This window comes from Monomorium pharaonis, unplaced genomic scaffold, assembly GCF_013373865.1.
Source record: "Monomorium pharaonis isolate MP-MQ-018 unplaced genomic scaffold, ASM1337386v2 scaffold_236, whole genome shotgun sequence".
NCBI classification, from domain to species: Eukaryota; Metazoa; Arthropoda; class Insecta; order Hymenoptera; family Formicidae; genus Monomorium; species Monomorium pharaonis.
The window spans coordinates 1-25,000 of NW_023415512.1; the positions used below are offsets into that span (position 1 = coordinate 1).

Sequence of the window (25,000 nt, forward strand, 5' to 3'; positions counted from 1 at the left end):
TATGCGAGTTTAGTTTTAGTTCGAAACTCGACACTTTCGGCAAATCTATTTGGGGTATCTCGATCTCTTTCGAAGGATCGCGACACCGGGCTGCACCGGGCAGCGGATCTTGCAAGAATCGTCGAGCGCGAAATTGAAGTCTCGTCGAAGCACGAGACCGCGCGAGCCCCGCCTTAATTCAGGGTCCCCGAGCTCGAGGCGCGCAATCCTCGTCCCGACGCTATCCCGGTTATAGCCTGCTGCTCTACGTGGCGCTAACCATTATTTCGCGGTTTTGTAACAGATCCGCGGCCGCGCGGCATTATGCAATTTAATAACGGCCCTTTTTAATTCTCCTCAACTCGAGATCGCGCGAATTTCGCATGCGATTCGTAGAACCGCGACGCGACGATTTCAATAGCTCTTCGCGAACCGTTTGTACAAAATTAATCAAATCAATTTCTTTCAATTTTCTACTCTTATTTCAAATATCTATTCCGACTCCATTGCTTATCTAATTCTTAACTTATCTATTTTTATCATATATGGTATCCCATTCCATTATCAGATATTTCTTTGTCCATGTATACAATATGTATACATTGTATATTCAATCGATCGCTTTTCGTCAAATCTCCAAAATTAAACTTATCGAAAACGATGCTTTGTGAAAAGGCAAATACACGACAAACACACATTACACATACATACTTACAGACGTGCGTCAACTTCACTTACCAGGACTTCATTTACGGGGACTCCGGGCTGGGCACTTTCTGAACGATCGTTGTTTAGTTTCTCAGCGAGCGGGATGATGAACGAGCACGTTTATGTACACGAAGCGCATTCGCTTTTCGAAGAATCTCATTCGCGCGATAAAACGTACGTATCACTTTTCCAAGAAATTTCAACTGCATTTTCTCTTCACATCAAAAGCCAAATAGAAGGGTTAACTCATGCTAAACAGAAGCCAATCAGTGCGGCGCTGAGCGCACGAGTGTGGCCCCTGTCCTGTGTGCTTTTTTCGTATGTATGTATGTATGTACACATATATGTGATGTGACAGTAGTTCCGAGATGTAGCAATTTGCACTTCGAGTTTAAATCGGACGTAATTATACGTATGCAGATTTGGAATAATTCTTGATCTTTCTTTTTATATTTTTATTTGGGGGAAAAAAGTACGTGATCTCTACCTAGATGCCGCTGAAGAACAGGCGACATTTCTATCGATAAAGAAGAAAGAAATGTTTCTTTAGCTGCGATCCACTTGATGCTACTACAAATGCTTCGAAGCGTTTGATTGACCTGCAATTAAAACAAAGAATTTTACGAATTGACCAATCAAAGAATCCTTCGAAATGTTACCAGAAATACGTTGGCGCTGCAAGTCCATATATTTTTTTATAACAATTAATAATAGCTACATAATATGTATAGCTCAAACGATTGCTCCTTCAGCGCCTTCGAAACGTTTGTAGCGTCAAGTGGACCGTAGCCTTTATCTCCAACGATCGGTAACAGCTTCATCTTTTCTACGTGTCACATTTATCTCTTTATAGATGCCGCTAAAGAACGTTTTTATCGACGGAGTCAAAAAATTCTAAAAGACCATACCATGGATCGTGATGGCGTTCGGGATTTCTGCCAATTACTGCAAATCTGTTAAAGAAATTTCATCTCGTCGTGAGGAACGATTAACGTTCGCTCGAGCTGCACTGCGACTCCATTACGCTCTATTAGATTCAGATTAAAAAAAAAATAAATTATTTCTCTATAAAAATTGTATATATCGTGTATATTAAATGCATCTTGTAATTTTTCAAACATAACCTTTAAACGTGAGATTATATTTGGTTAGGTAAAAAAATAACATAATTTCTATCACGGCTCTTTCACGGTCGATCGAACGCCCGGAAGAATGCCGGCGCCAAATTCCATCAGCGTAGCCGTAATATGTTCCAGTAATATGAACAGAAGTATGGAAGCGCACGCTTTTCTCAGGTAATTGGTCATGCGGTTAACTTGCAATGACTAACCTGTTAAAACAATAATTAACATTGACAATCACAAGTCTGTGACTGTACGTTATGACGTTCTTCTTGTAGAGTGCAATTAGGATTTCTTTAAAATTATATAAATATTCTACAAAATAGTCTGTAATAAAATTATCTTTGGTAGATCTTAGATTATAGTTTTCTTTAAAAAAAGTTTTAGGAAATCTTAGTATTTAATAATTGAAATAAAACTCACGATAATTGCAGAATATCATTATTAATTCAGAATATGATATTGTTTCAGCAAAAAGGGATTTAATGTGAAATCATTTGGGACTGGCGACAAGGTTAAATTACCTGGTACTGCACCGGATCGCCCTAACATCTATGACTTTGGAACTTCATATGATGAGATTTACAATGATCTATTGATGAAAGACAAACAATAGTATCCTTTGTAAATAAGCTTTTGAACTCTTTTTGACATATGTAATTAAAATTGTTCTAAACAAAATCTAAACTTTTCTGTATGCAACTCTGTATGCTTTCTCTATATTGTTTCTTAACAAGTAATACAGTTATACACAGAATGGCTTACTGCATATGTTAGATCGAAATCGTCGAATAAAACCTAGGCCGGAACGATTTCAATTGTCCAAGGATAAATTTGATATTTTAATTACATGCGAGGAACGTGTGTACGATCAAGTAATTGAATGTATGGAATCTAGAACTAAAGAAGATAATCAACCTGCGCATTTGATCAATATTGACATTCAGGATAACCATGAAGAAGCCACAGTAGGATCGTTTCTTATATGCGAACTAGTGACAGTGGTATTATATATTTTTGTTTATATATTTCTATATATTTTGAAAATGTTCTAATTTTATAATATGCAAATTTCCCTATTTCAGTTGGCGAATAGCGAAGATTTAGATAATGATATAGATGAACTGCTCCATGAATTTGAGTCTAAGTTTGCAAGAACAATATTACACACTGTGTTATTTTACTGAAAAAAAATCTGTCATTGATACAAAAATCATCAAGAATCTAGTGTTCGTCGAATTCGAAATTTATTTATAACAGAAGTTAAATTATATATAATTTAGCGCGCGCGCGCGTGTGTGTGTGTGTGTGTGTGCATAAATATATACATATACATACGTTATATATAATATTATATATAATATAATTAATATAAAAAATATTTTTATATTAATTTAATATATATATAATATTAATACACACACACGAAACATCGCACGCGCGGGCTCGCTCTCTCTCTCTCTCTCTTACACACACACGCGCGCGCGCGCGCACACCACACACACATTCATCCACCGAATTGTGTGGATTGAATTTTAATTTGAACGGAGAAATCCGCTTGTGCTTCCTACTTAACGGTTATTCCCATGGAATCTAACGGTCCTGCGTTAAAATTGATAATCTAGTTGATTATGAGATTCACATCACACATCATGATTAAATGGAATCTGTAGAATGGTACCAATCTTTAGGCATAAAACAAAGAGATATTGGGAATAAATAAATGCCGAGGTTACAAAACATAAACACTATAATATTTTAGTGCATATATACATGTATACGTATCGTGCACGATTACATCTCAATATAAATCTGCAATATACGTATGTAAATATGTATATGGATGTTGCAGAGTGTTATATACATATATATGCAATCATACAGCTATATCGCATAGCTGTTGTAAAGCTAATAAAATACGGAAAATGCAAAATGATACTTTTCGCACGTTTTATACTCAATGTTGGTCAAGATGGGCATAAACTCTTCTGGTCTTCTCACGTTTATTCTTATTAACATGTTTATTTATTATTTTCCATGGTTTCTTGATTCTGTCAGAATGACCGTCAATCGATTCTGTCAAACTAACCGTTGATCCCGCGTGCCTGAAAATTAATTGTACCAATCAAGTGAATTTTATATATGAAATATGACGTTCTAATGATAGTATATATAATGTGTATATATTTCAATCATGTATGACAAAGAGTCACTCGATTAGAATTTAAACATTTTAATAGATTATACGATTATTGTCGCAATGTTATATATGAGCGACTAAATAAAGCCAACATTACATTGTAGAATATTGCAGTACAGATCCATGGATCTTTTTGACGTGCATATCCTGAAAGAACTTCCGATCCATATCACCGGTTGTTACCCGACATCCTTCGTTTACGCGAATCGTTCGGGGTGGCACGTGCCTGTTCGCGAATATATCGCGACGTCTTGATGGAAACGTGTGAAAGTGCTCTTGGTTAAACATCGGCGGTGCGACGCAGTATAGCAATTTACCATTAACGAAATCTTTCAAAATATATCTGGCTGAACGTGGATTATTCGGTTGACCGTTCTGCGTCATAAAACCTCTGTTATCTGCAAAATAATATGATATCGATTTATATAAATATACATTATAATTATTATAAATGTGAACGTAATAATTTATATATACACAACATGTAAGATACAAATATATAATTCGAGCATAGTTTTTAATTTTTAATTTCTACTTTTAGACATTTTATCAACTTAGAGTGATTACATACAACCGTACGCGTTCAAAAGTTCCTCAGCAGTTGGTGCGCGACTCGGATCTTCTCCCTCAAATGGCGTAGGTAACATAAAACCATACAGATCCTCTAGAACATGCCTAGGTATAAATGTAGCTAGCAATGTAATTGCCGGTACATGGTCTCGCATTTGATCAATTGGCAGTATACCATTCAAAATCATTTCTGCTTTTGTACATACAAAGCTTGGCATCACCAAGCCTGGGCAGTCACATAATAATAAATCTTTATCTAAGTACAACGTTTGAAAATGCTTGGTTTTACCCGGTGTAGCAGACACAGAAACTTTTTTATTCATAAGCAAAGCATTAATAGTAGAACTTTTTCCAACGTTCGGATATCCCACTAAACCAATCGTCTTCACTCCGCCAGTGTAGGTTTTATTCCCACTGTAAAACGTTTTAAATAATTCCACGAGATCGTTCCTATTTAATAATTTCGATGAATTAATTACTTTCTTTATTTTATCTTCCGAGTGTGTTGGAGAGATCGTTAAGCTCTCCATCGCGCATTGAACTTCCATTTGTTTATCATTATCAATATCTGTATTAGATTCAGTATCATTATCAATGATATCATTCGCGCTTTCATATTCCGATTCTGAAGCAAATTCCGAATTCCATTCATCAATACTATCTTCGTCATCTTTATCAAGTTGATCCTTGTTACTTTCATTTATCGATTTTGCTGCATCTTCATCTTCTTCTTGTATCTGTTGTTTTTCAGCTGCTAATGTAGCAGAAAAAAAAGCCACTCGTACATTTATATCTGCAAAATATTTTGCCCATGCCTCTCTTTGCTCATCTGTTAAGAAATCTGCTTTATTAAGAAGAATCATATTTAATTTGTTAGGATTTACTTCTTTAACATAACGCTCCAAATCTTCGCAACGAAAGAGCAATGGGTTACGTGCGTCCACAATTTGTACAATAACGTCACTGAATTCTACTACTCTCCATAATTGTCGCCAAAATTCTAAATTTCTCTCATAAGGCGTCAATATCAGTCCTTCAATTTCTTGCAACGAGGCTAAATGACGTCTCCACTCTAAGAACGTCTCTTTCTCGAGAGTGTGTAGTTCCTCGGCATTTGTAGAACTATTCCATTTGGGCCTTCTAGGTATCTTAACAAGGTCCTTGTTTCTTTCTTGTGTTTTTAATACTTTCTCCTTTTCATTCTGTGAAAGTAAGCCGCTACTATTGGGATTCACAAATTTAATATTTAATTTTTCCGCATTAAACTCTGTTCCTGCAAGTTCAGCAGTCGACAGAAACTCTTGAAATGAACTCTCTTCTGTAATTGACTGCAAATTGAGTCGACCCCAATCGTAACCATCATTAATCTCTGTAGTGTGAAGCTGCATCAAAAAAGAAGAGGAAAAATCTTGTATAAATAATAGTTATCAATAATCTATTAACAAATGTATACATTGATAATATATATATCTAAGAGCTCGTAAAGCTTTTAACAAATGTCATAAATTTATAATGATTAAAAACGTTAAGCAAAACAACAGAACGCTCTTCCAAATTACATCATTTATGACATTTCTGGAATATTAATTTTAAATCGTCTATACTTGCCAAGAGACACGTGTAGACGATTTAAAATCACTTGCCAAGACACACGTGACGCACGCTTAATACAAGAAAGTTAAAACAAATATTATTTTACCATAGACGGCTCATTGTTGTTCCTCTTGATTTTCCTAGATCCAAATCGATCCCTAATTAAGGATTTTCCTAAATTACCACCTCCTCCTTTGCCTTTTTTACCCATTTTCTCTAATAGATAATCTGATAATGTTTATCTTTTGCAAAAGCAGGCATATACACCTTTGCAACTTTTTTTTTGTGAGTTTAATGTGTCACATCCGTTAATGAATATCTGAGATCTGACACGTGTCCTCTGCAACTTGAACAATTCGAAGGTTATCTTTTATACGACATATGTAACCTCACTTACCTCACACGAAGAAGCGAGAATTCACTTGATCAATGTTCTATCGCTAAATAAGAGAATCAAAACTTTAATGCTTTAATTATTAAAAAATGAAAGCAATGTATTTATTAATAATAAATAATATAAAATATTTATATTCCTTGAAATAAACTTACGAATATATCGTGTTACAGTTTTTCACATCTCTACAGAAAATAATCCAGAGATCGAAACAGATTAAATTCTGATGAAATTGACACAATTGTTTTTTTATCTTTTTATACAACTGTAAAAAACCAACCCTATTTATAATATGAAACATAACATCTCTGATATATTTTCTTTTCAAAATTTTAATATGATTCGATATTCGCTGAGAAAATTATTAAATTTGTGTAATATACAAGATCAGAGAAAATTGATATAAATTCAATTAGGATAATAGTGATATTAAAATAGTTTTCAACAATAAATCTAATAATTGTTACAAAATAATTAAAAAATCATAATTACATATATTTAACAGATATCAATATAATAATATATCATACATGTGTAAGCTTTTAAATTGGTAACATGGAATAAGTTGGCAATTTAATAAAATAAGTCTTAAAAATGGACAACTTTATAATCAAAATTAAAAATATGAAACATACATATAAATTTTGCTCACACCTTGTACTTCAAGTTCAATAACATACTATTTAAAAAGTAATTTCTTTTGATTTTTTATTCCTTTATGTCACGGTTATTTCAATTGAGCTTACTTGTTTATCATATAGTATATACATATAGTGCGAAAATAGGGCAGAAACGAAGGATGCTTTATGTTATTTCGTTTTATTAATAATGATAAACTGTTCCGGCACTCTCACATGCTATGGACGACAAACAGCGGACACAAAATCAATCATACATTAGTGTTTAATCTCTTCCAGGATTATGCATCGTGTGACGCGATTAATGCGCATTTGTCGAACTCCACGTACAGAACAAGAATTTCCTCGCAAGGCAGCTTGTGAACAGTTTCTGTCGGAATAATATTCGTGTCGTCGATCTCTAATGCATTATATTACAATTTCGTTTATCTTGAAAAAAAGCTGTTTATATTGTGCACGACATAAATCAACTGAATTCAGAATAAATTCAAATCTGAATTAGCGATTTGTTCTCTCTCTCTCTCTCTCTCTCTCTCTCCCTCTCTCTCCCCCCCTAAAAAAAAAGATTAATTAATCATCCTCGTATATAATCGACCCACGTAGACAGCTAGCGTAAAGCATCCAATCACTAGCTCATTGGGCAAATCGTGAAAAAAAGAAAACTAATTTTTTCCACAATATATTATATATATATATATATATATATATATATATATATATATATATGTATGTATGTATATGTATATATGTATAATATGAATGGAGGGTATTTTCGCACACGTGGGTAAAAGAGTTCGTGATCATCACGCTAGTATATTATTTTATATACTGAGCCAAAGTTTCACTTCAATTCAGTTCATGCAAGACCGTTTATATCAAGGCATAAGAACCTTGTCGATAATCACACACATTGTTCTGAGAAATCTCTTCAATAATTGTCTCTTGTCCTCCCTCCTCTCGATTGATCGTTGTCACGTCCTCTACCTCGATTACTGTAGCCACTCCTACCCATATTTTCGCCACCGCCACGACTCATGCCGCGATTAGGACCGTTTTTGCCAAAGTTGCCAAAGTTGGAGTTGAAATTATTCAATTGACCCTGTGGATTTTGGCCGCGGAAATTGGATCCGAAGCCCGGTCGATCAAAGTTGATGGGGGCGACGTTTGGTCCGCGGAAATTAGGCGGTCCTTGAAAACTGTTGCCGAACGGCGGTGGACCTTGATTCGGTCCAAATGGTAACATCGGACTCGGTCTAAAATGATTCGGACCAAAATTGCCGTTTGATGGTGGTCGGAAATTGGGTCCAAAACCACCGGGCGGTGGTCCATTTGGTCCAAAACCCGGGTGCATATTCGGATGGTGTGGCATTATATGTGGTGCCATCGGACCATCTATGCCAGACATTCCAGGATGCGGCGGTTTATTTTGCATACCAGGATGTTGTGACATATTGGGATGTGATACCAAGCTCGGTATCGGCGGCGGCATGTTAGGATTAATGTTTTGCATATTATGATGATTCGATAGATGAGGCATACCACCCATATGGCCGTGCATATTGTTACCCATGCCACCAGGACCCATCGCTATACCGTTGTCGCGCTTGTCGAAAGTGTTGCCAGCGAACGTGCCGTCCAATTTGCAACGCGCGCCATCGGCTTTCTCGTCGTCCCAACGATCGCCGACGTTATCATGTTCTCGGTCGTCATAATCATCGTCATCCAAAGTCTTAGATGACAAGAAACTGCCAATGTTACGAAAATCTTTGTCTACGAAACTATTGCCACGTGAATCGTATTCGCTATGTAAGCCAGGTCTGCCAGGACCGCCAGCGATGTTGAACCTGAGATCTTCATCATTGCGGTTGCCACTCCTCGTTGAATCAACGTGAAAACCGCTCCTTCTGTGATCTTCCTGACCGCTATGGAAGTTGTTTTCCGCGGCGAGAGGATTCGATTTGCCAATGCCGAATCTCAGATCGGTATCGCTTGACTGGGAGTCCTCTGTAATCATACCGCCAAAAACTGGTTGATGCATCTTGGATATGCGATCGCTAGCTCCACCATCACTCCAGCCAATCAGCTGATCAAACTTGCGCTTGCCACCGCGATTTAGCGATTTTAATAGCTCCGGATTCTGCGCAAATTTCGAACTGGGCAAGGGTGGCGGCAAATCTACATCGGGTACTTTAGAATAATCGATCTCGCCATCGTCATGCAGATACTCCTCAGCTTCGTCCGCGTTGTCCGGTGGACCTACCACATCCCGTAGTTCTTCTATTTCACCAGAGAATACCAACTTATTTATCGCATCGGTCCCTTTACTGATTGCCTCTGCCAGTTTGGAGCCAGCTAAAAATACGATTGAGTTTACCGTGTATTTTTGAAAATCCTATTTTTTTAAGACTATGTGCTTAAAACTGCTTATACATATTTTAGTAAAATATTAAAATATACTGCTTACATTCTACAGGAATCATTTTCCCATATAATATAATAGCATTAGGCGTAACTTCGCTTAGTGGCACGGCACCTGGCGTTGTCTCTATTAATTGATTGACAAACGCATTAAGTGCTTCAACTTGCTCGATATCCTCGGCTTCCATCTCGTTCCACTGTGCTTGGAAATTTCGCGGGATCGGTTTACTGTACGGAACTTTTTTGTTGGCGAATTTCTTGCCCTCGTCCACTGCATGATCTAAATCCAGACCAGGGATTCCGCCATTTTTGTCTTCAGATTCACAATCTGCATTAATTCTATCCTCTGGACCCATTCCAGGTATCACTGCTGCTTCATCAGCTAAGAAAATTTTAGATATTGTAGAATTAATATCTACATAATAATAAAATTTTACATCATATCGTATATAAAAATAATTGAAACCGTTTAGTACCAATTTCATGATCATCGATACCGGCTGAACCTGCCGGTAATGTATTGAGATTGTACTTGTCTCTCATCAGGTCACCGGGTCTATTACGCGTCCAAAACTTAGATGTGTGATCATTACTACCAGAACACAAAATATGTCCCAGTGGATGCCAAGCTAATGTCCAAACTATGCTATCGTGCGCTTGTTCTATTGCTCCCACTTCCTTGTCTGCTCTGTAATTCAAGATAAGTACATAATTAACTGTAGTATTAATTAAGTATTAAGAAAATATAGCAATCACACATAAATAGAAATTTAAGTGATTATAAGCAAAAATAATAATACGTATATACCCAACATGCCAGAAGAGTATGGCGCCATCGCTACCTCCACTACAAAAGAGGCCTTCGTGACTTGGATGCCATGCGACGCTAGACGCTTCTTTTTTGTGGCCACGGAAAGTTTGAACTTCTTGACTAAGATTTCTGAGGTCAAAAAGTTTCAAAAGATGATCTCTTGATGCAGTTACCAACCAGTTACCATTCTCATTCCACTTGACATCCATCACAGTGGACTTATGTGCATGCAAAGTCGCCAGAGATTGTCCAGTTTTTGGATCCCAAAGTTTTACTGGTTGCTGATTGTCTTTGCTGCCAGAAATGACTAGACTCTTTTGTGGATGCCAATGCACACACTTGACATCCGCACCATGACCTGTGAAAAAAATACTATGAAATACTATAGCCAATATAATTTGTTTGTTAAAAAGTAGTATAAAACTGCAAAGTTATTATTACTTGTTTTTCATAAAAATAAAAATTCTCTGAAAGAATAGAATGTATACATAAAATATGGGATATGTGATAAAGATAAGTAGTTACATGTATGTAACACATAATAAATTTTATAAATATATAATTTATAAAAATGGTAAAAAATAGATATTAAAAGCAAACTATTTAATAATAAACTAAACAAAAAAGGATTAATTTTATATAGTATTTATTTAATTAAAGCAAAGAATTTTATACCCCTGAGAATACGTTCCTCATGACAGCGAAGAAAGTCCCAAATTCTAACAGTTCCGTCATCACTGCAAGTAGCCAATTTGTGATCCGTTGGACTGAAACTACCCGCCCAAAAGAAAAAGTTACATTTGAACAATGCCTTATTGTACATAATAAGAAATTGCATTAATATGAAAATTATAAATGAGTTTGAGCAATTTATTAAGCAATTTATTAACGGGATACTAAAAAGAATTGTTTATTAAAATGGTTTAAATCGACATTATGATATACCGAAAATTCACAGTTTAAAAAGTAAGATATCAAATAATATAGTTTTATATACTGAAATTGCTAAGATAATGAATACAATTCATTGTCCTTACAAATTTTTATTGAAATTTATTTTACAAAATTAAATCTTTTAACAAAAAAGATCTATTAAGAAAGAAGAGTAGAAAAGTAGCTGTCATATATCTTGTAAAAGAGTGGTATGAAAAACATGATACATCTTACGGACATTGGTATCGTATAACTCGCTGGTCTTTTAATATTGAGTCAAACATACAATCGCCTACATTTATTACTGATTCCTCATTATTTTTATTATACCGTATGCAATGTTAATATATTATATATGTACGTATACGCGTGAAAAAGAAAACAAAATTAAAAACGCGTTAACAAATTATCAACTTTGTCAATTTTTTAATAAAGTTATTTAAGTTATAGCTGTACACATGCGTAATTTGAAGAAGTCTTCTTTAATATACTCTAATTATGTCGATTTATTTATTTATTTCTTATTTAACATAATATATTTCAAATCACACATGATAAGACATCAGTGTTGAGTATAGATGTAAATTAAGAGAATGCATATCAAATGATAATTTTATAATAATTTATAGCTTCCCTTTGATGATTTTCCCTATTAGTTGCCGATATTAAAAGCAATATACATACAAAGAAGAAATGCGAGCAAATACGCGTGTACATAGAGCAGTGCACACACATATGAGTCAAATATATTCCCGAATTTTAACTTAAAATAAAATAGATGTAAAGTAGATGTAAAATAAAGAACATATAATCGAATCTTACGAATACGCCACTCTGAGGAATAGAGATCAGTAATAAAAAAAGGAACCTTTATATGTATATATACATATATTGTAAATAAACAAAAAAACATCCGCGATAGTCATATCTGGCACGCAAATAAAATCTCATTTGTTAAGTAGTGAAACGATTTCATTTTGGGGAAAATTAAGATTGATTTTTGATGCCACATGACCACCGAGTGATGTATTAAGAGCAATATTTTTTAATTTAATGTTTATTGCACAAAAAAATGTCCGAAGTGTACATGAATTATGTCTTATATTTGTCTGTTTACGCTCCCCTCCCTCCCTCTCTCTCTCTCTCTCTCTCTCTCTCTCTCTCTCTCTCTCTCTCTCTCTCTCTCTCTCTCTCTCTCTCTCTCGTCTGTGAAAGGGCACAAGTGACACATAAAACTAAAGATAAAATATTTTATTTTCATAGCCATGCAATAATAGTGTCTTTATTTAAAACTTTATTGAAACTTAAATTATATAAAGAAGGACACAGGATATTTCATTTTTTATTTATCATTATATGGGAATCTCGATTAGGTATTGCCATTTGTATAAATATATTTTTTTGTTTTATTTATCTAAAGCATACATCTTTGCCGAATAAATAATCTAATCACATAAATAGCTTAAAACGAGAGCCATAAGGACCTAATAATATTATAACTTAATTAAAATTTGTGCCACTTTGATGTGTGATGAACGCATTCGATATGGAATAATTAGTTAATCGAAAGTTAGGTCCCTAAGACTCTATAAATACAAATCATAAACTGTGTCGATACGCGCATATAATATTCGCAAAAAATTTACACTGTCCTTGTGTATTGATTTCTACATCGCGATAAAAATGCAGTAAAAATACTTAATAGTTTTGCAAGTTCTATTGAATTTATTTTTAGATTTACTATTTAAAAATATAATTTGTCACAATATGTTGGAAATGTTTTATACGACTGGAAATTATTTTTTCCCGAAAATTTTCTAATTCGGCAAAAGATATTTTCGAAATTTTTCACACGAATTTTATCGAGGCATTTAACAGTAAGCGTTTTTCACGAACACATGGTTCATTCCATAGTTCATGATAAATGTTATATATCTTTTTATATCCAATGTTTTATATTGAGACTTGTTAAAATCACCTGTGTACCCATACAAGAATCACTACTGCTCTGCCAGAAACGGCACAAAACCAGAAAAGGAAGAGAAGAAGAGTCACGTCCGATATCTTAACTACGGCAAGGATGGACCGATCATCGGCAACAGTGACGCAAGAGACGTAAGGACTAGTGTGGTGGATGATATACCTGAGTCCTCTAATCGCTTCTTTGTGCGCTTGAAACATCTTGACATTGTTCATGTTGCTCTGCCAATATTTCACGTAACCCGCGTGATCCCCTGTTACCATCCAGCTTTCGTTGTGTGACCATACCATTGTCCTGACTGGGCTGTCATGTGCCTATATGTAAACAGAAAAATTAAATTTCTCCTGTCAATGTTTTTTTTTAAATTTATATACGTATTACAGTATGCAATAATGACAAGAGATAAAAGAACTATGTAGCTGCATCCATAGAATGTAAATAAATTATCTTTTACAGTAAAACAATTTCTACATTCTGCAAGATATTTCAAGCTAAAACTTTTAATCATGATTGCAAAGATCGATAATTCAAAGCATAATAAGATAAAAATGATAATTATTATGTATATCATACATTAAAAGAAAGTCAATTGTCTTTCAATTGCCTTTAAGTGAGACGTTAATTTTATATAAACTATATTATATGTCTAATGTAAAATATACCTGCAGAATAGTTTCAAAATTGAAAGTAAGGCCATTCCACAAAGTAAATTCTCCACTCGAAGCGCCAGTGACAAGACGTCTACCCTCTGGTGTCCAAGCCATACAAAAAATTGGACAACGCATTTTATTGGTAGCCGTTTTAACGAACCTTGTGGTAACTGCATTTATTGGATTGTCAATATAACTTGGTGGAGGGAGTAAATCGGGATAATATATTACATCTGGCTGAAGCGCACGGCGATCTCTATAGTCCCGCTGCCATACTCGATTCTATAAAAATTTAAGAGGTTACACATGGTCTTGAAAAATATTATTTTAATAAATGCAATGAGAATTATATTTACTTCTAAGCTTTTGATGATAGCGGAGTTGTAATCGACAGTCTTTCGCATAACAGATTTCCTGAGCCTCTTCCCATCAAATTCATCTTGCAAAGTATCTTGTCCCCCAGCAACAATTTTTGGAGCGTGATAAGGTCTGAATGGTTTGAAAAAACCACGACTACCTTCTCTATGATTTGCATATCGATGTTGATAGCTTCCTGATGTATTTATAGTGGTTAAATTTGGTGGTGGCGCCGACAAGTTCGGAGTTGTGGGTGGCGGCACAGACATGTTGGGTAAGCTTACAGTTGGTGGTGGATTTGCAAATTGAGTATTACCAGACATTATGACAGAATATAAATACAGGAAATAAATTTCAATTAAACGTCCAGTTTAAACGGACAATAAGGGTCAGACATATTTCATGTCGATGACAGCTCCATGAGCAGTTGATAAATCCATTCTAAAGGATCCTGCAAAAAAAATATTAAAAGTATATTAGTGTATCAAGCAACTGGAGCAACAAAATTTCTAGAAAAAAGAGAGCAATGTACATGAAAGAATTACAGTTTTTTATAACTTTAATCATTATCACTCATTATTGTTATCACCATAAAAAAATAAAATTCTTGCAATCCACTTTTAAGCATAATAAATAAAACCACAAATTAAAAAGTCAATCTATTAAAATTTTTTAGTAATTGATTGCATTTAAAGAGAAAATTCTTATTTATAAAATAAAATTTTTAAAAAACTTCTACGTCAGCATTCTTTAAACGAGTCATTGACTCGATTATAAAAATTTAATTCGAATTAATAAAATTTTATCTATATTTTTCAATTGTAATTACAAATCAATCAAGATATAATCGAAGAGAAATGAAAATGACATGTACACGTCACGTTACTCCATGTAGCACACAGAATTAGTATGTATAACGACAAAACGTGCAATTCCAAAAATTCTCAGTTCATTGTTGGATCGATTGGAGTTGACAAGTGCATCGATTCGACGAATGTTTTGGAGCTCAACGTTCTGCTTCTCCCGTTAACGAAGTATAAGAAAAGAACGTACACAATCACCAGTTCGGTCGCCTTGGCACGCTTTCGCGAATCGTATCGTATCTCGTTCTCGATCTTCGTTTACGGGCAGACGCGATCCATCGTACTCTACAGAAGAAGTAGCGAAAACGGAAAGTAGTGAAAGCTGAGTGCAAACCGGTCGTTTCAGCATGCAACTCGCGGAGTAACAGACAAACCGCGAGAATATCGTGCTGATCGTACGTTCGCCGCGGACGCCATTATTCTCTCTTGGGCGATGACATCCGCTTCGGCCCGCGGCCGTGGCCACCACTTCCGTCTGAGCGGCATGACTTCCGCCTTTTGAGGAAGCTCTCTGATCTGTCGTGTTGCTTGAACTCTTTAGCTCGGATTTACAATAGTGTAGTAAGCCTTATGCCATAAGGAATTAACCAATTATATTCGATTATTCTTCTCATATTCGATTATAATTGGTCAATTTCTTATGGCATAAGGTTTACTACACCTATTGTAGATCCGGCCTTACACGCGATAGGTCTATTTTTTTTCTCGCTGCATTGCTACGTAGTAGCAAATTATATATATGTGTGTGTGTGTGTGTGTGTGTGTGTGTGTGTGTGTGTGTGTGTGTGTGTTTTACTTTGGATGCTTTCCATTTAAGCCTCGTCTACAGAAGTCGCAAGCAGCCAATTGCGACTTGCGACAGCCAATGGACGCCTAATTTCTAGTTAAAGCTCGACATTTATTGGCTGTCGCAAGTCGCAACTGGCTGCTTGCGACTTCTGTAGACGAGACTTTTGGCTGCGGGCTACTTGACGCTACAAATGCTTTAAAGCATTTAATTGACCAATCAAAGAATGCTTCGAAACGTTTGTAGCGTCAAGTGGACCGTAGCCTTGGTAACGTCGACACAAGCATCGTTCTATCTTTTTTTATGTTTAATGAGTAACAAAGATAGGACCATAGACATAGTAATGGTATATCCACACAAACTTGCATAAGCGCATAAGCATATACATAAGAAAATTGATTGGTCTACAAGCACTTACATAAGAAAATAGACCAATCGAATTCCTTAAGGGCCATCTACAATGGAGAGTCGTAGGCCGTAGCAGTAGTCGTAGAAAATGTCTCCACTTTGTATTGCTTTACTGTTTACAGCCTACAGCAGACATTGAACCAATTCATTGCGTGCTTACGATGAGCGTTGGGGCATTCGGGATTAATTTTTGGTCGCCTTTCTTTGATGGCCGGCTTGTATGTTATTGCTACGTCGTTTTTCTTCTAGACAGCATTGCCGTAGTTTTAGTGCTGTTACGGCTAAAACACTCCATTGTAGATGGCCCTTAAGGCCCTCACACATGAATTGACATAACCATAACGTAAGGTTTTGACGCGTCGGATTGGGCGACCATAACCGTAACCTGCCATAACCGGCTAATTCAAGTACATGATTGGTCGAAACCTTACTGTTACGGTTATGTCAATTCATGTGTGAGGGCCTTTATTCCATTTGGCAAACCTGACCACATACGGAACATTTTTCGTGACCACTTTCAATCTATGTAGATAAGTCTCCTTATTCTTACTTCATGGTCTGTGGTATTAATAGCAGCCCCGTGCCGCCCGTGCCTGCCGTAACCGGCATTATTATTGTTATCGCCTATCGGAGTATCGGCTGAAGGTCTCGAAGGCTGATCTTGGTTGATCTGAGAGATATAACGGTTTTACAGAAATCCATCGAGTGATAAGAAGAAGAAGAAGAAGAAGAAGAAGAAGAAGAAGAAGATATAACGGTTTTCTCACGCTTCGCGTCATTAGAAAAACAGTATCTATATTCAGCATGGCAGTAAGATTTTTCTTCTATTTAGATCTAGAATAATTATCTACATAGAATAAGTACATTTGTCTGAATTAAAGATAATGCTTCCTTTTACAATCTCGTGACAATTTTTTGCAACAAAAACTATTTGCTCTTATCCACGATGCCAATTAACATATACCAGTTTTAATATATATAGTTTTATTTGTATTATACTCTATATTTATGTACATTTTATATTGTCTTTATAAAAGTATTGTGTTGCTTTTATAAAAGAAAAATATTTACTGATATAAATAATTTTGTACCTTGTGTTGGTTGGCTTAGCAACTGACACAAATGTTTGATCCATTATTGCAATTTATTAATTATACTGCAGATATATAAAGTGTCCACCATGCGTCTAATTATTTTTTTATTTCAGATCGTTACTAATGTGCAAGAAGTTCGTGAGATTACCAAGATAGAGCGTATTGGTGCCCATTCCCATATTAGAGGTTTAGGATTAAATGATAGTTTAGAACCACGCAATGTAATTAATTTACATATTTTGGCCTTAATATTTTTATTGATTATATTATGATAAAATAATTTGTTATTATATTTTATATATTAGGTTTCCCAAGGCATGGTTGGTCAGCTCACGGCACGCCGTGCTGCTGGTGTTATTCTGGAAATGATTAAGGAGAGTAAGATAGCAGGTCGTGCGATTCTATTGGCTGGACAACCTGGCACGGGTAAAACTGCCATTGCTATGGGAATGGCACAAGCTTTGGGTGCAGATACTCCTTTCACGTCAATGGCTGGTTCTGAAATTTACTCTTTAGAAATGAGTAAAACAGAAGCTTTAACTCAAGCTATTAGAAAGTCTATTGGAGTTAGAATCAAAGAGGAGACAGAAATTATAGAGGGGGAAGTAGTGGAAATTCAAGTTGACAGACCAGCCACTGGAATTGGAGTAAAAGTTGGCAAATTAACATTAAAAACTACTGAGATGGAGACAATTTATGATTTAGGAAATAAAATGATTGATTGCTTGATGAAAGAGAAAGTTAGTATGCATCTATATATATATATATATATATATATTACATAGATTACATCTTATTTGACTTTGTATTTTAATTTTATATTATTTTTAGGTACAAGCTGGTGATGTTATAACGATAGACAAAGCCACAGGGAAGATTAATAGACTTGGACGATCCTTCACCAGAGCTCGGGATTACGATGCAACGGGTTCGCAAACGCGTTTTGTGCAATGTCCAGAAGGTGAATTGCAGAAACGCAAGGAAGTCGTGCACACCGTGACTTTGCATGAAGTTGACGTGATAAATAGTAGAACGCATGGCTTTTTAGCACTATTTTCTGGAGATACTGGAGAGATAAAATCGGAAGTGCGAGATCAAATAAACGCCAAGGTCGCAGAATGGCGGGAAGAGGGCAAAGCAGAAATAGTTCCAGGTGTACTTTTTATCGATGAAGTACATATGTTGGATATTGAATGTTTCTCATTTCTAAATCGAGCACTGGAGAATGAAATGGCTCCAGTTGTAATTATGGCAACGAATAGAGGTACAGATATGTGAATAATTAACCACATTGTTGCTAAAAAACAATTATTCGACAATTTATAATTACGTAGGTATTACGAGAATTAGAGGGACAAATTACAAGAGTCCTCATGGCATTCCAATTGATTTATTGGATCGTATGATTATTGTCCCGACGAGCCCGTACCAAGAAAAGGAGTTAAAGGAAATCTTGAAAATAAGATGCGAAGAAGAAGATTGTGAAATGGCTGATGATGCTCTAACCGTGTTAACGAGGATTGCTTTAGAAACATCGCTGAGATATGCGATACAGTTAATTACGACGGCGTCTCTTGTCAGCCGTCGAAGAAAAACTACAGAAGTAAGTAGGACAGGCGAAGTGAACTATCGCATAAATACATTCAATGATATAGTAATATTTTTAATTGTTTTTTTTTTATTAGGTCAGTATTGAAGATGTGAAACGTGTCTATTCTTTATTTCTCGATGAAAATAGATCTACACAATTTCTTAAAGAATATCAAGATGATTTCATGTTCAATGAATTCCGTAAGTTATACAGTTATTGTATCTATACAATTTATGTTAAATTTGTATTTGATAAAAAAAATATATATATAATTATATTTCAGCTACTTCAGCTGAGGATAACATGGATGTTTCTTCATAATACATTACAGAAAAGCAAACTTTTCTATTAAGTTATGAAACTAAGTTACTTAAAATTTAATTACAATAATTTTTTTAATGTAGTGATATAGTTAAAATATATTATTTTCTCACTATTATAATACTTATCACAAATTTATTTTTAATTAATTATGTTTATAAAAAATAAATGTTTTACATTATATTATTCTCTTTGTATTTCTTAAATAAACATTTAAACATCTTAAATTTACAATTAAGTAAAATAGATATATAACTTACAATATGTGAATTCTAATTAATTTTGATTTAATGTCTTAAAGATAAGAGTACGTATTTTCGGTGATAAAAATAATTAATATTTACAAAGATCTATTTTTTTGGTGTAAAGCTTCTTAATTAGATAACTTAATGATAACACGCGCATGCTTGCAAGAAATCGATGCGATAAATAGCAGAACGTAGGTTTTCTATTGCTGGTCCGAAATTTTCATCTTCGACAAATATTAAGTTCTTGACATAATTTGTGCATCTACATTCATATATTACATCTTTTCTTGGATCTTGTTAACTAGAAAAAAATTCATATTAATTACCATAATGTAGAAACTCCCTAATGTGAATTAAGTAAGAAAATTTGATTTCGTGCAACCGTATGAGCTGTGTATGCAATAGTAACGAATAAGATAATTTATAATTCAGCTCACATTCACTGACATGTTATCCATATCGCGATCTGCTGATATAAAGGGAAAAGATAAAGTTATGAAAGAGTTTACTGCGAAAACAAGATTTTTTAATAGTAATAGTTTTATTTAAGTAGTTACACTTAATTATATACTTACTCGTAATCAACTTTATCCCACCTTCCGGTTTAAACGATGATTGAGCCTTCTTATCTTTCGATATAAAGCCCAAGCCGTAGCCTACTTTGTACACAGGCAATGGAATTACCGTGGATGATACGGGTACCATTACTGAAAAAAGGGATATAAATTATTAATAAACAAGAAAAAGGAATTAGGAATTAAATCATATGTCAATAATATAGGCACCTAATTTTGGTAGCGACAATCTAATATCAATTTAAGATTCCGAAAATTCGGATTTTTTAATCGTAAAATTAAATAATGATTTTCGAAATAATTCGAAATATATTTCTAGAATAATAAAATACGCACATCTGTGTCTTAATAATTTTCCAAAAGCATTAATATACTTGACTGATCTAGTAGATCACTATTCATCGATATTTGATAACGTAATTTATATTATTTTATCGATTACCAATAATCTCAAGGTATTTATACAAAAGTAGTAAAAACATACATAGTAGTGAAAGTTAAATCATTCGTTTTACATGCAAGAAAAGGTAGAAAGTTAGAACACCGAAAGTTGATAGAAATATCAAGACAGTTGCACAAGTTCGTATATAATTTTTAATTAAAACCTATATCGCAAATGTCATAACCGAATCAAAACATCTGTATTGATTTTAATTATAACATTGATATATGCGAGCGAGCGACATAATGTTTCATATATGGGTTTCACTGGCATTCACATCTGATTTACAATACACAGATCTCGTTTGCGTATATCATAATGTGCATTATAATAGGCCGCATCCGTTTACACTAGAATGAATTCAAGTGTACCACCTACAGTGTTCTACTATAGAGAAATTCCTTCGAATTGTTCATTCGACCGACGATTGCTGCGAGAAATGCATCGTCTCTGTACTTTCCTTCCTCCACTCTGCTCTTTCGCGCTGTAACGTCAATTCAAGGACAATATATATGTAACTTCTATTAACATCTTCCACGCGTGGGCGTCTTTTTTATTTAGCGATTCGCCTTTCCAATCGCTCGCGCCGATGGCAAAAGAGAGATTAGAAAAGATACATATATTACTGCGCTGTGAAAATTAAAAAAAAAGTCAAAAAAATCCAAGTAACAGCTCAGAATGTATATAGGAGTAAAACCTGTATCGTTGATGTAATAACGAATATTCCGCTATATAAGATGTCGATGATCGAAACCTACGCGTTGCCCTGACTGACGTCACCATTCCGTTCCGCTCACCTGTCGAATATACATTGGTTCGCGCGAATTCAGAATTCTCGAGAGAGATCGCTCTTTATATGGTCAGTAATGTTTCGCCTTGTGGCTTTCCTTTTTGTTAATGCACATTTATTATCAAGGTGCACGAGATAATCGACGTTTCTAGGAGGAACAAGCGCGTCACGAGAAAAGAAATCTGCGATCTCTTGCTGTGTTAATTAGAGCCCTGTAATTACTATGGTGAAAGTTTTTTTCGCGTACAAACTTTCCTGTGCGTTAAGTTTTATTTAAGTTCTCTAATTCAAAAAAAGCAAAATATTTTCAAATTGAAAAAAATTTTTTAAATGCCGTCAACACAAATAAGACATCATTATGTACCTACAATATGCTGATGTCATCGTAATAATGCGGAATAAAACTCATTCTCGTGACTGTTTTTGAAATAACGTGTGCGGAAAAAAAACTGAAAAGCTCTTTCTCTCGAAGATAAATATACACGTCAAAATAACCAAAGTTATTAGAAAATTTATCCAATTTATGGCACACTTTTGCTCCCGTACAATTTTTAATTCATGATAAAGAAAGGATCACTTTTTTATTATTGCTTTAAGAGAGGAACTAAACTATGCGTGGATGTGCATTGAAACGCAACTTGTACACGTGCTGAGACGTAAATTATTATTCTCCTTGTGCGCTAATGAGAGTTCAAATTTCGTAGAAAATATTCAAAGATACGCATACAATCTCTCTTTTTGTCTTACAAACAGAAAACAAAAATAAATAAACAGAAGTATTAAATTTTATTGGGAAATATTTAATCGCATTTTACATTAATTTAATTTGCGATGCATGAATGAATTGCAGATCCTTCACTCACCTGGTTCAAATACATTGTCTTCGGTCCTTTTGTAAATCGTGGGCTTGGCATGCACTGCAACAATCGTGGCAATGACGCAAAGAAAAACGACGGTCCATAAGGTGTTGATGCCTGTCTTGCCGGCTATCGACATTCTGAGAGCTTTCGAACAAAAGTCTTACGCTCAAATTCAATCGCGAGAAATACTTCACGTGGCGATACCCGATACACTACTACGTTTGACGATCGTTCATTGTAGACCAAAGCAAATGAAAACACTTGCTGCGAGTGGGGAAACCGTGGGGATAAGAGGATTGACGCAATTCGTGAGAAATCGCGACTCTGCGATACAATAAAACTGTATTGCGTAAAACCTATGCGTGTCACGGCATATCGATAATAATGACGAGAAAGATATGAAAAAGAAACTTGCAATTATATATCAAAAGAGAGAGAGAGAGAGAGAGAGAAGAGAGGAAAAGAGAAGGAACAGTGGGGAGTGGATCTCCATCGTACCTTTCGTTCTCCTCTCTCACAAAAGTGAATGCGTGAAAGTTCGCGACTTTTGTATCATCACATCACATTCGTTGATCTAGAATTCTAGAACGATTTTCATCAACTCGATCTTCTTTACGTTACGTTAATTTGAAAGAGATTTAATAATATTTTACACATCATTTCATAAGTATACAGTTATATGCTTCTCGTGAAAACAAGTGAGAATTACTTGAGATGAAGATACTCCCACAGGTTATTATGCTTGAAGGTAAACTGACAGAAGCAAGACACTCGTGAAACGAGATGATCAGGGAGTGTCAAGGATTTGTATTAATTATTTCTTACATATATCATTCGCTTTTAATGTTTATACGCAAGAAAAAAAGACACAAAAATATATTTTCATTTTTTTCGCTGCAAATATGTTACATATTTCATAATTTTATTAAAAATAATAAACTACATTAATTAGATATTTTATTGTAGAAAAGATATAGTAATCATTACAAATAAAAAGAAACACCAATATAACGTTAACTACAAATAGTTGGATAATCAACGACCGTAACAGGGATATAGCCTGGTAGTCTAACAATGGAAACTGGGTTAAAAAGTGAAAGGATCCAGATTGAAGAAGGAAGTAGCGCTCCATTCGAGCTTTCTACTCTCTCAATGACAATTTTGCGGTGTCCAAAAGGTGTCTCTCCTTCACTTTTCCACGCTGAAAGCGGAAAAAAATTACAAGTGGTTCCGATAGTCAGGGATAGCCGAATCCTTCTTTTTCTTCCTTTTTAACAGTTTTTCACCATGTGACGCAAAGAGAGAGAAGACTGCTGAAGAGATATTCAATTATGACTAGAACTTGAATACCGTTGGTCATCGGTATATATTTCTTATTCCTTTCCATTATTGTCATTTTTTACCGGAATAAGTAATCGAAGAAAGAAGGAAAAGATTAGGGAAACGCGAAATTTATCAGGTGAGATAGATCTAATCGAACGAGATTGCTGTTTACAGAAACATTTACGATAAATATCTTATTGTTTTTATTATCAAATAAAAAAAATCACAAAATGTTACTGATTTTGTGTACATGACATATATTTCAAGATCGTGCTATAATGAAAAATGACTTCCTTAAATAAAGTCGTCAATGTTATAGTTATAGTTTCCTACAAGAAGTGCACAAACAAAATCGATTATGGTGAAGTTACGTGTGATATCTGAAAATTTGAGATGATCGTACCGCAGGGATTTTACACGGATATGCACTTAGTATCGACACAATGGACAGTCGATGACTAAGTCGCATTTCCGGCCTGGAGGAAGAAAGACCCTCCAACAGGAGCACATTAAGAATAAGCTTGCGCAACGTGCAAAAATAAAGATCATTACAAACATAGGAAAGAATATTTGCGCGCAAAACTTTTTTTTTGTAATATAACGAGCAGGATTATGTTGAGTAATTACAGTACAGGTGTGAAAATTATACGCATCGCTGACAAATAAGCAAACGCAGATTCCGGCTCGTCTCCTCCAAGTTCATTTCGAATAGGAATCAGAGCTGAAAGAGACTCCGAGGAGGGTGAAAGGCGGCGCACCCTTTGCAACAGCCAAGTCTTACCGCGTTAATTGCAAGTGCTTCCCTTCAGGGGATACCGCATACGCGAATGTAGATGCTCGTCTACAAGGGTAGACGCAAGGATGACTCGCAGCGCAACACCCCATTTCCCTTTCAGTGCTCTGCTCGCGCGGGTTCTTTCATACCTCGCTACTGGTTAAAATATTAGGATTTCCCCAAGGTCTTCTACACGGAGAGAGCACCATCGACCCTCGTTGTCCTCCTCGTAAAGTTCTTGTGGAGTCGTTCGAAAGTCCAAATCAAAGCCCGTTCCCCTATTCACGTGGTTGGTTTCACGTGTATGTACGAGTTACCGCACGGGCAAACACGTGAGTTGTCACGCTTATGAGGGTGGCTGTTACCTCTTTGTTAGTAACCCTCGAGAATGCGGTTGTTTGCGGGAAGAACTTGTACTTTATGAAGAAGATGAAGTATAATAACATTTCAATTATATGTATACATTTATGCACATTATATTCAAGAAATATTCAAAAATTTCTGTGCCTAATCTTTCAGTAAAATATTATTATAAATATTTAATTGAAAATGTACACGTGTATATATATA

At 35.1% G+C, this 25,000-nt stretch overlaps 5 protein-coding genes across 10 annotated transcripts; 2 read left to right on the forward strand and 3 right to left on the reverse strand.

Moving 5' to 3' along the window:
* Window positions 1-1,540: 1,540 nt before the first annotated feature.
* LOC105835268 (RNA polymerase II subunit A C-terminal domain phosphatase SSU72) lies at window positions 1,541-3,741 on the forward strand (the record flags this gene model as incomplete). The annotated part of the gene is given in 5 exon segments (XM_012678379.3): window positions 1,541-1,982; window positions 2,280-2,423; window positions 2,554-2,812; window positions 2,894-3,102; window positions 3,301-3,741. Coding segments are annotated over 4 exon segments (588 nt in total). The 3' UTR covers window positions 2,996-3,102; window positions 3,301-3,741.
* On the reverse strand, window positions 3,541-6,930 carry LOC105835269 (large subunit GTPase 1 homolog). 2 transcript variants are annotated; one of them, XM_028193243.2, is made up of 6 exons: window positions 6,721-6,930; window positions 6,569-6,611; window positions 6,278-6,511; window positions 4,580-5,960; window positions 4,106-4,406; window positions 3,541-3,913 (listed from the first exon to the last, which is right to left on the reverse strand). In XM_028193243.2, the coding sequence occupies exons 3-6, from the start codon at window positions 6,380-6,382 to the stop codon at window positions 3,766-3,768; spliced, it is 1,935 nt and encodes a 644-aa protein (XP_028049044.2). In that variant the 5' UTR covers window positions 6,383-6,511; window positions 6,569-6,611; window positions 6,721-6,930; the 3' UTR covers window positions 3,541-3,765. The 2 variants fall into 2 exon arrangements, with proteins under 2 accessions (XP_028049044.2, XP_012533836.2); XM_012678382.3 differs by having other exon boundaries at window positions 6,278-6,517.
* Window positions 6,931-7,090: 160 nt separating this feature from the next.
* LOC105840184 lies at window positions 7,091-15,856 on the reverse strand. Of its 4 annotated transcripts, none has more exons than XM_012687053.3 (9): window positions 15,407-15,856; window positions 14,353-14,804; window positions 14,009-14,278; window positions 13,509-13,660; window positions 11,108-11,205; window positions 10,430-10,790; window positions 10,098-10,309; window positions 9,668-10,003; window positions 7,091-9,555 (listed from the first exon to the last, which is right to left on the reverse strand). In XM_012687053.3, exons 2-9 carry the CDS (start codon window positions 14,674-14,676, stop codon window positions 8,132-8,134), a joined length of 3,177 nt encoding a protein of 1,058 aa, XP_012542507.2. In that variant the 5' UTR covers window positions 14,677-14,804; window positions 15,407-15,856; the 3' UTR covers window positions 7,091-8,131. The 4 variants fall into 4 exon arrangements, with proteins under 4 accessions (XP_012542507.2, XP_028050650.2, XP_012542509.2 ...); XM_012687055.3 differs by having other exon boundaries at window positions 8,132-9,555; window positions 15,616-15,856; XM_012687054.3 differs by having other exon boundaries at window positions 8,132-9,555; window positions 15,228-15,856.
* Window positions 15,857-16,710: 854 nt separating this feature from the next.
* Window positions 16,711-19,570, forward strand: LOC105830756 (ruvB-like 2). The gene is made up of 7 exons (XM_012670293.3): window positions 16,711-17,221; window positions 17,619-17,726; window positions 17,811-18,245; window positions 18,337-18,769; window positions 18,840-19,108; window positions 19,191-19,296; window positions 19,380-19,570. The coding sequence occupies exons 1-7, from the start codon at window positions 17,216-17,218 to the stop codon at window positions 19,415-19,417; spliced, it is 1,395 nt and encodes a 464-aa protein (XP_012525747.1). The 5' UTR covers window positions 16,711-17,215; the 3' UTR covers window positions 19,418-19,570.
* Window positions 19,571-19,770: 200 nt separating this feature from the next.
* Window positions 19,771-22,796, reverse strand: LOC105830754. 2 transcript variants are annotated; one of them, XM_012670290.3, is made up of 4 exons: window positions 22,336-22,796; window positions 20,241-20,372; window positions 20,103-20,134; window positions 19,771-19,966 (listed from the first exon to the last, which is right to left on the reverse strand). In XM_012670290.3, the coding sequence occupies exons 1-4, from the start codon at window positions 22,466-22,468 to the stop codon at window positions 19,934-19,936; spliced, it is 330 nt and encodes a 109-aa protein (XP_012525744.1). In that variant the 5' UTR covers window positions 22,469-22,796; the 3' UTR covers window positions 19,771-19,933. The 2 variants fall into 2 exon arrangements, with proteins under 2 accessions (XP_012525744.1, XP_012525745.1); XM_012670291.3 differs by lacking the exon at window positions 20,103-20,134 and having other exon boundaries at window positions 22,336-22,708.
* Between the last annotated feature and the right edge of the window lie 2,204 nt (window positions 22,797-25,000).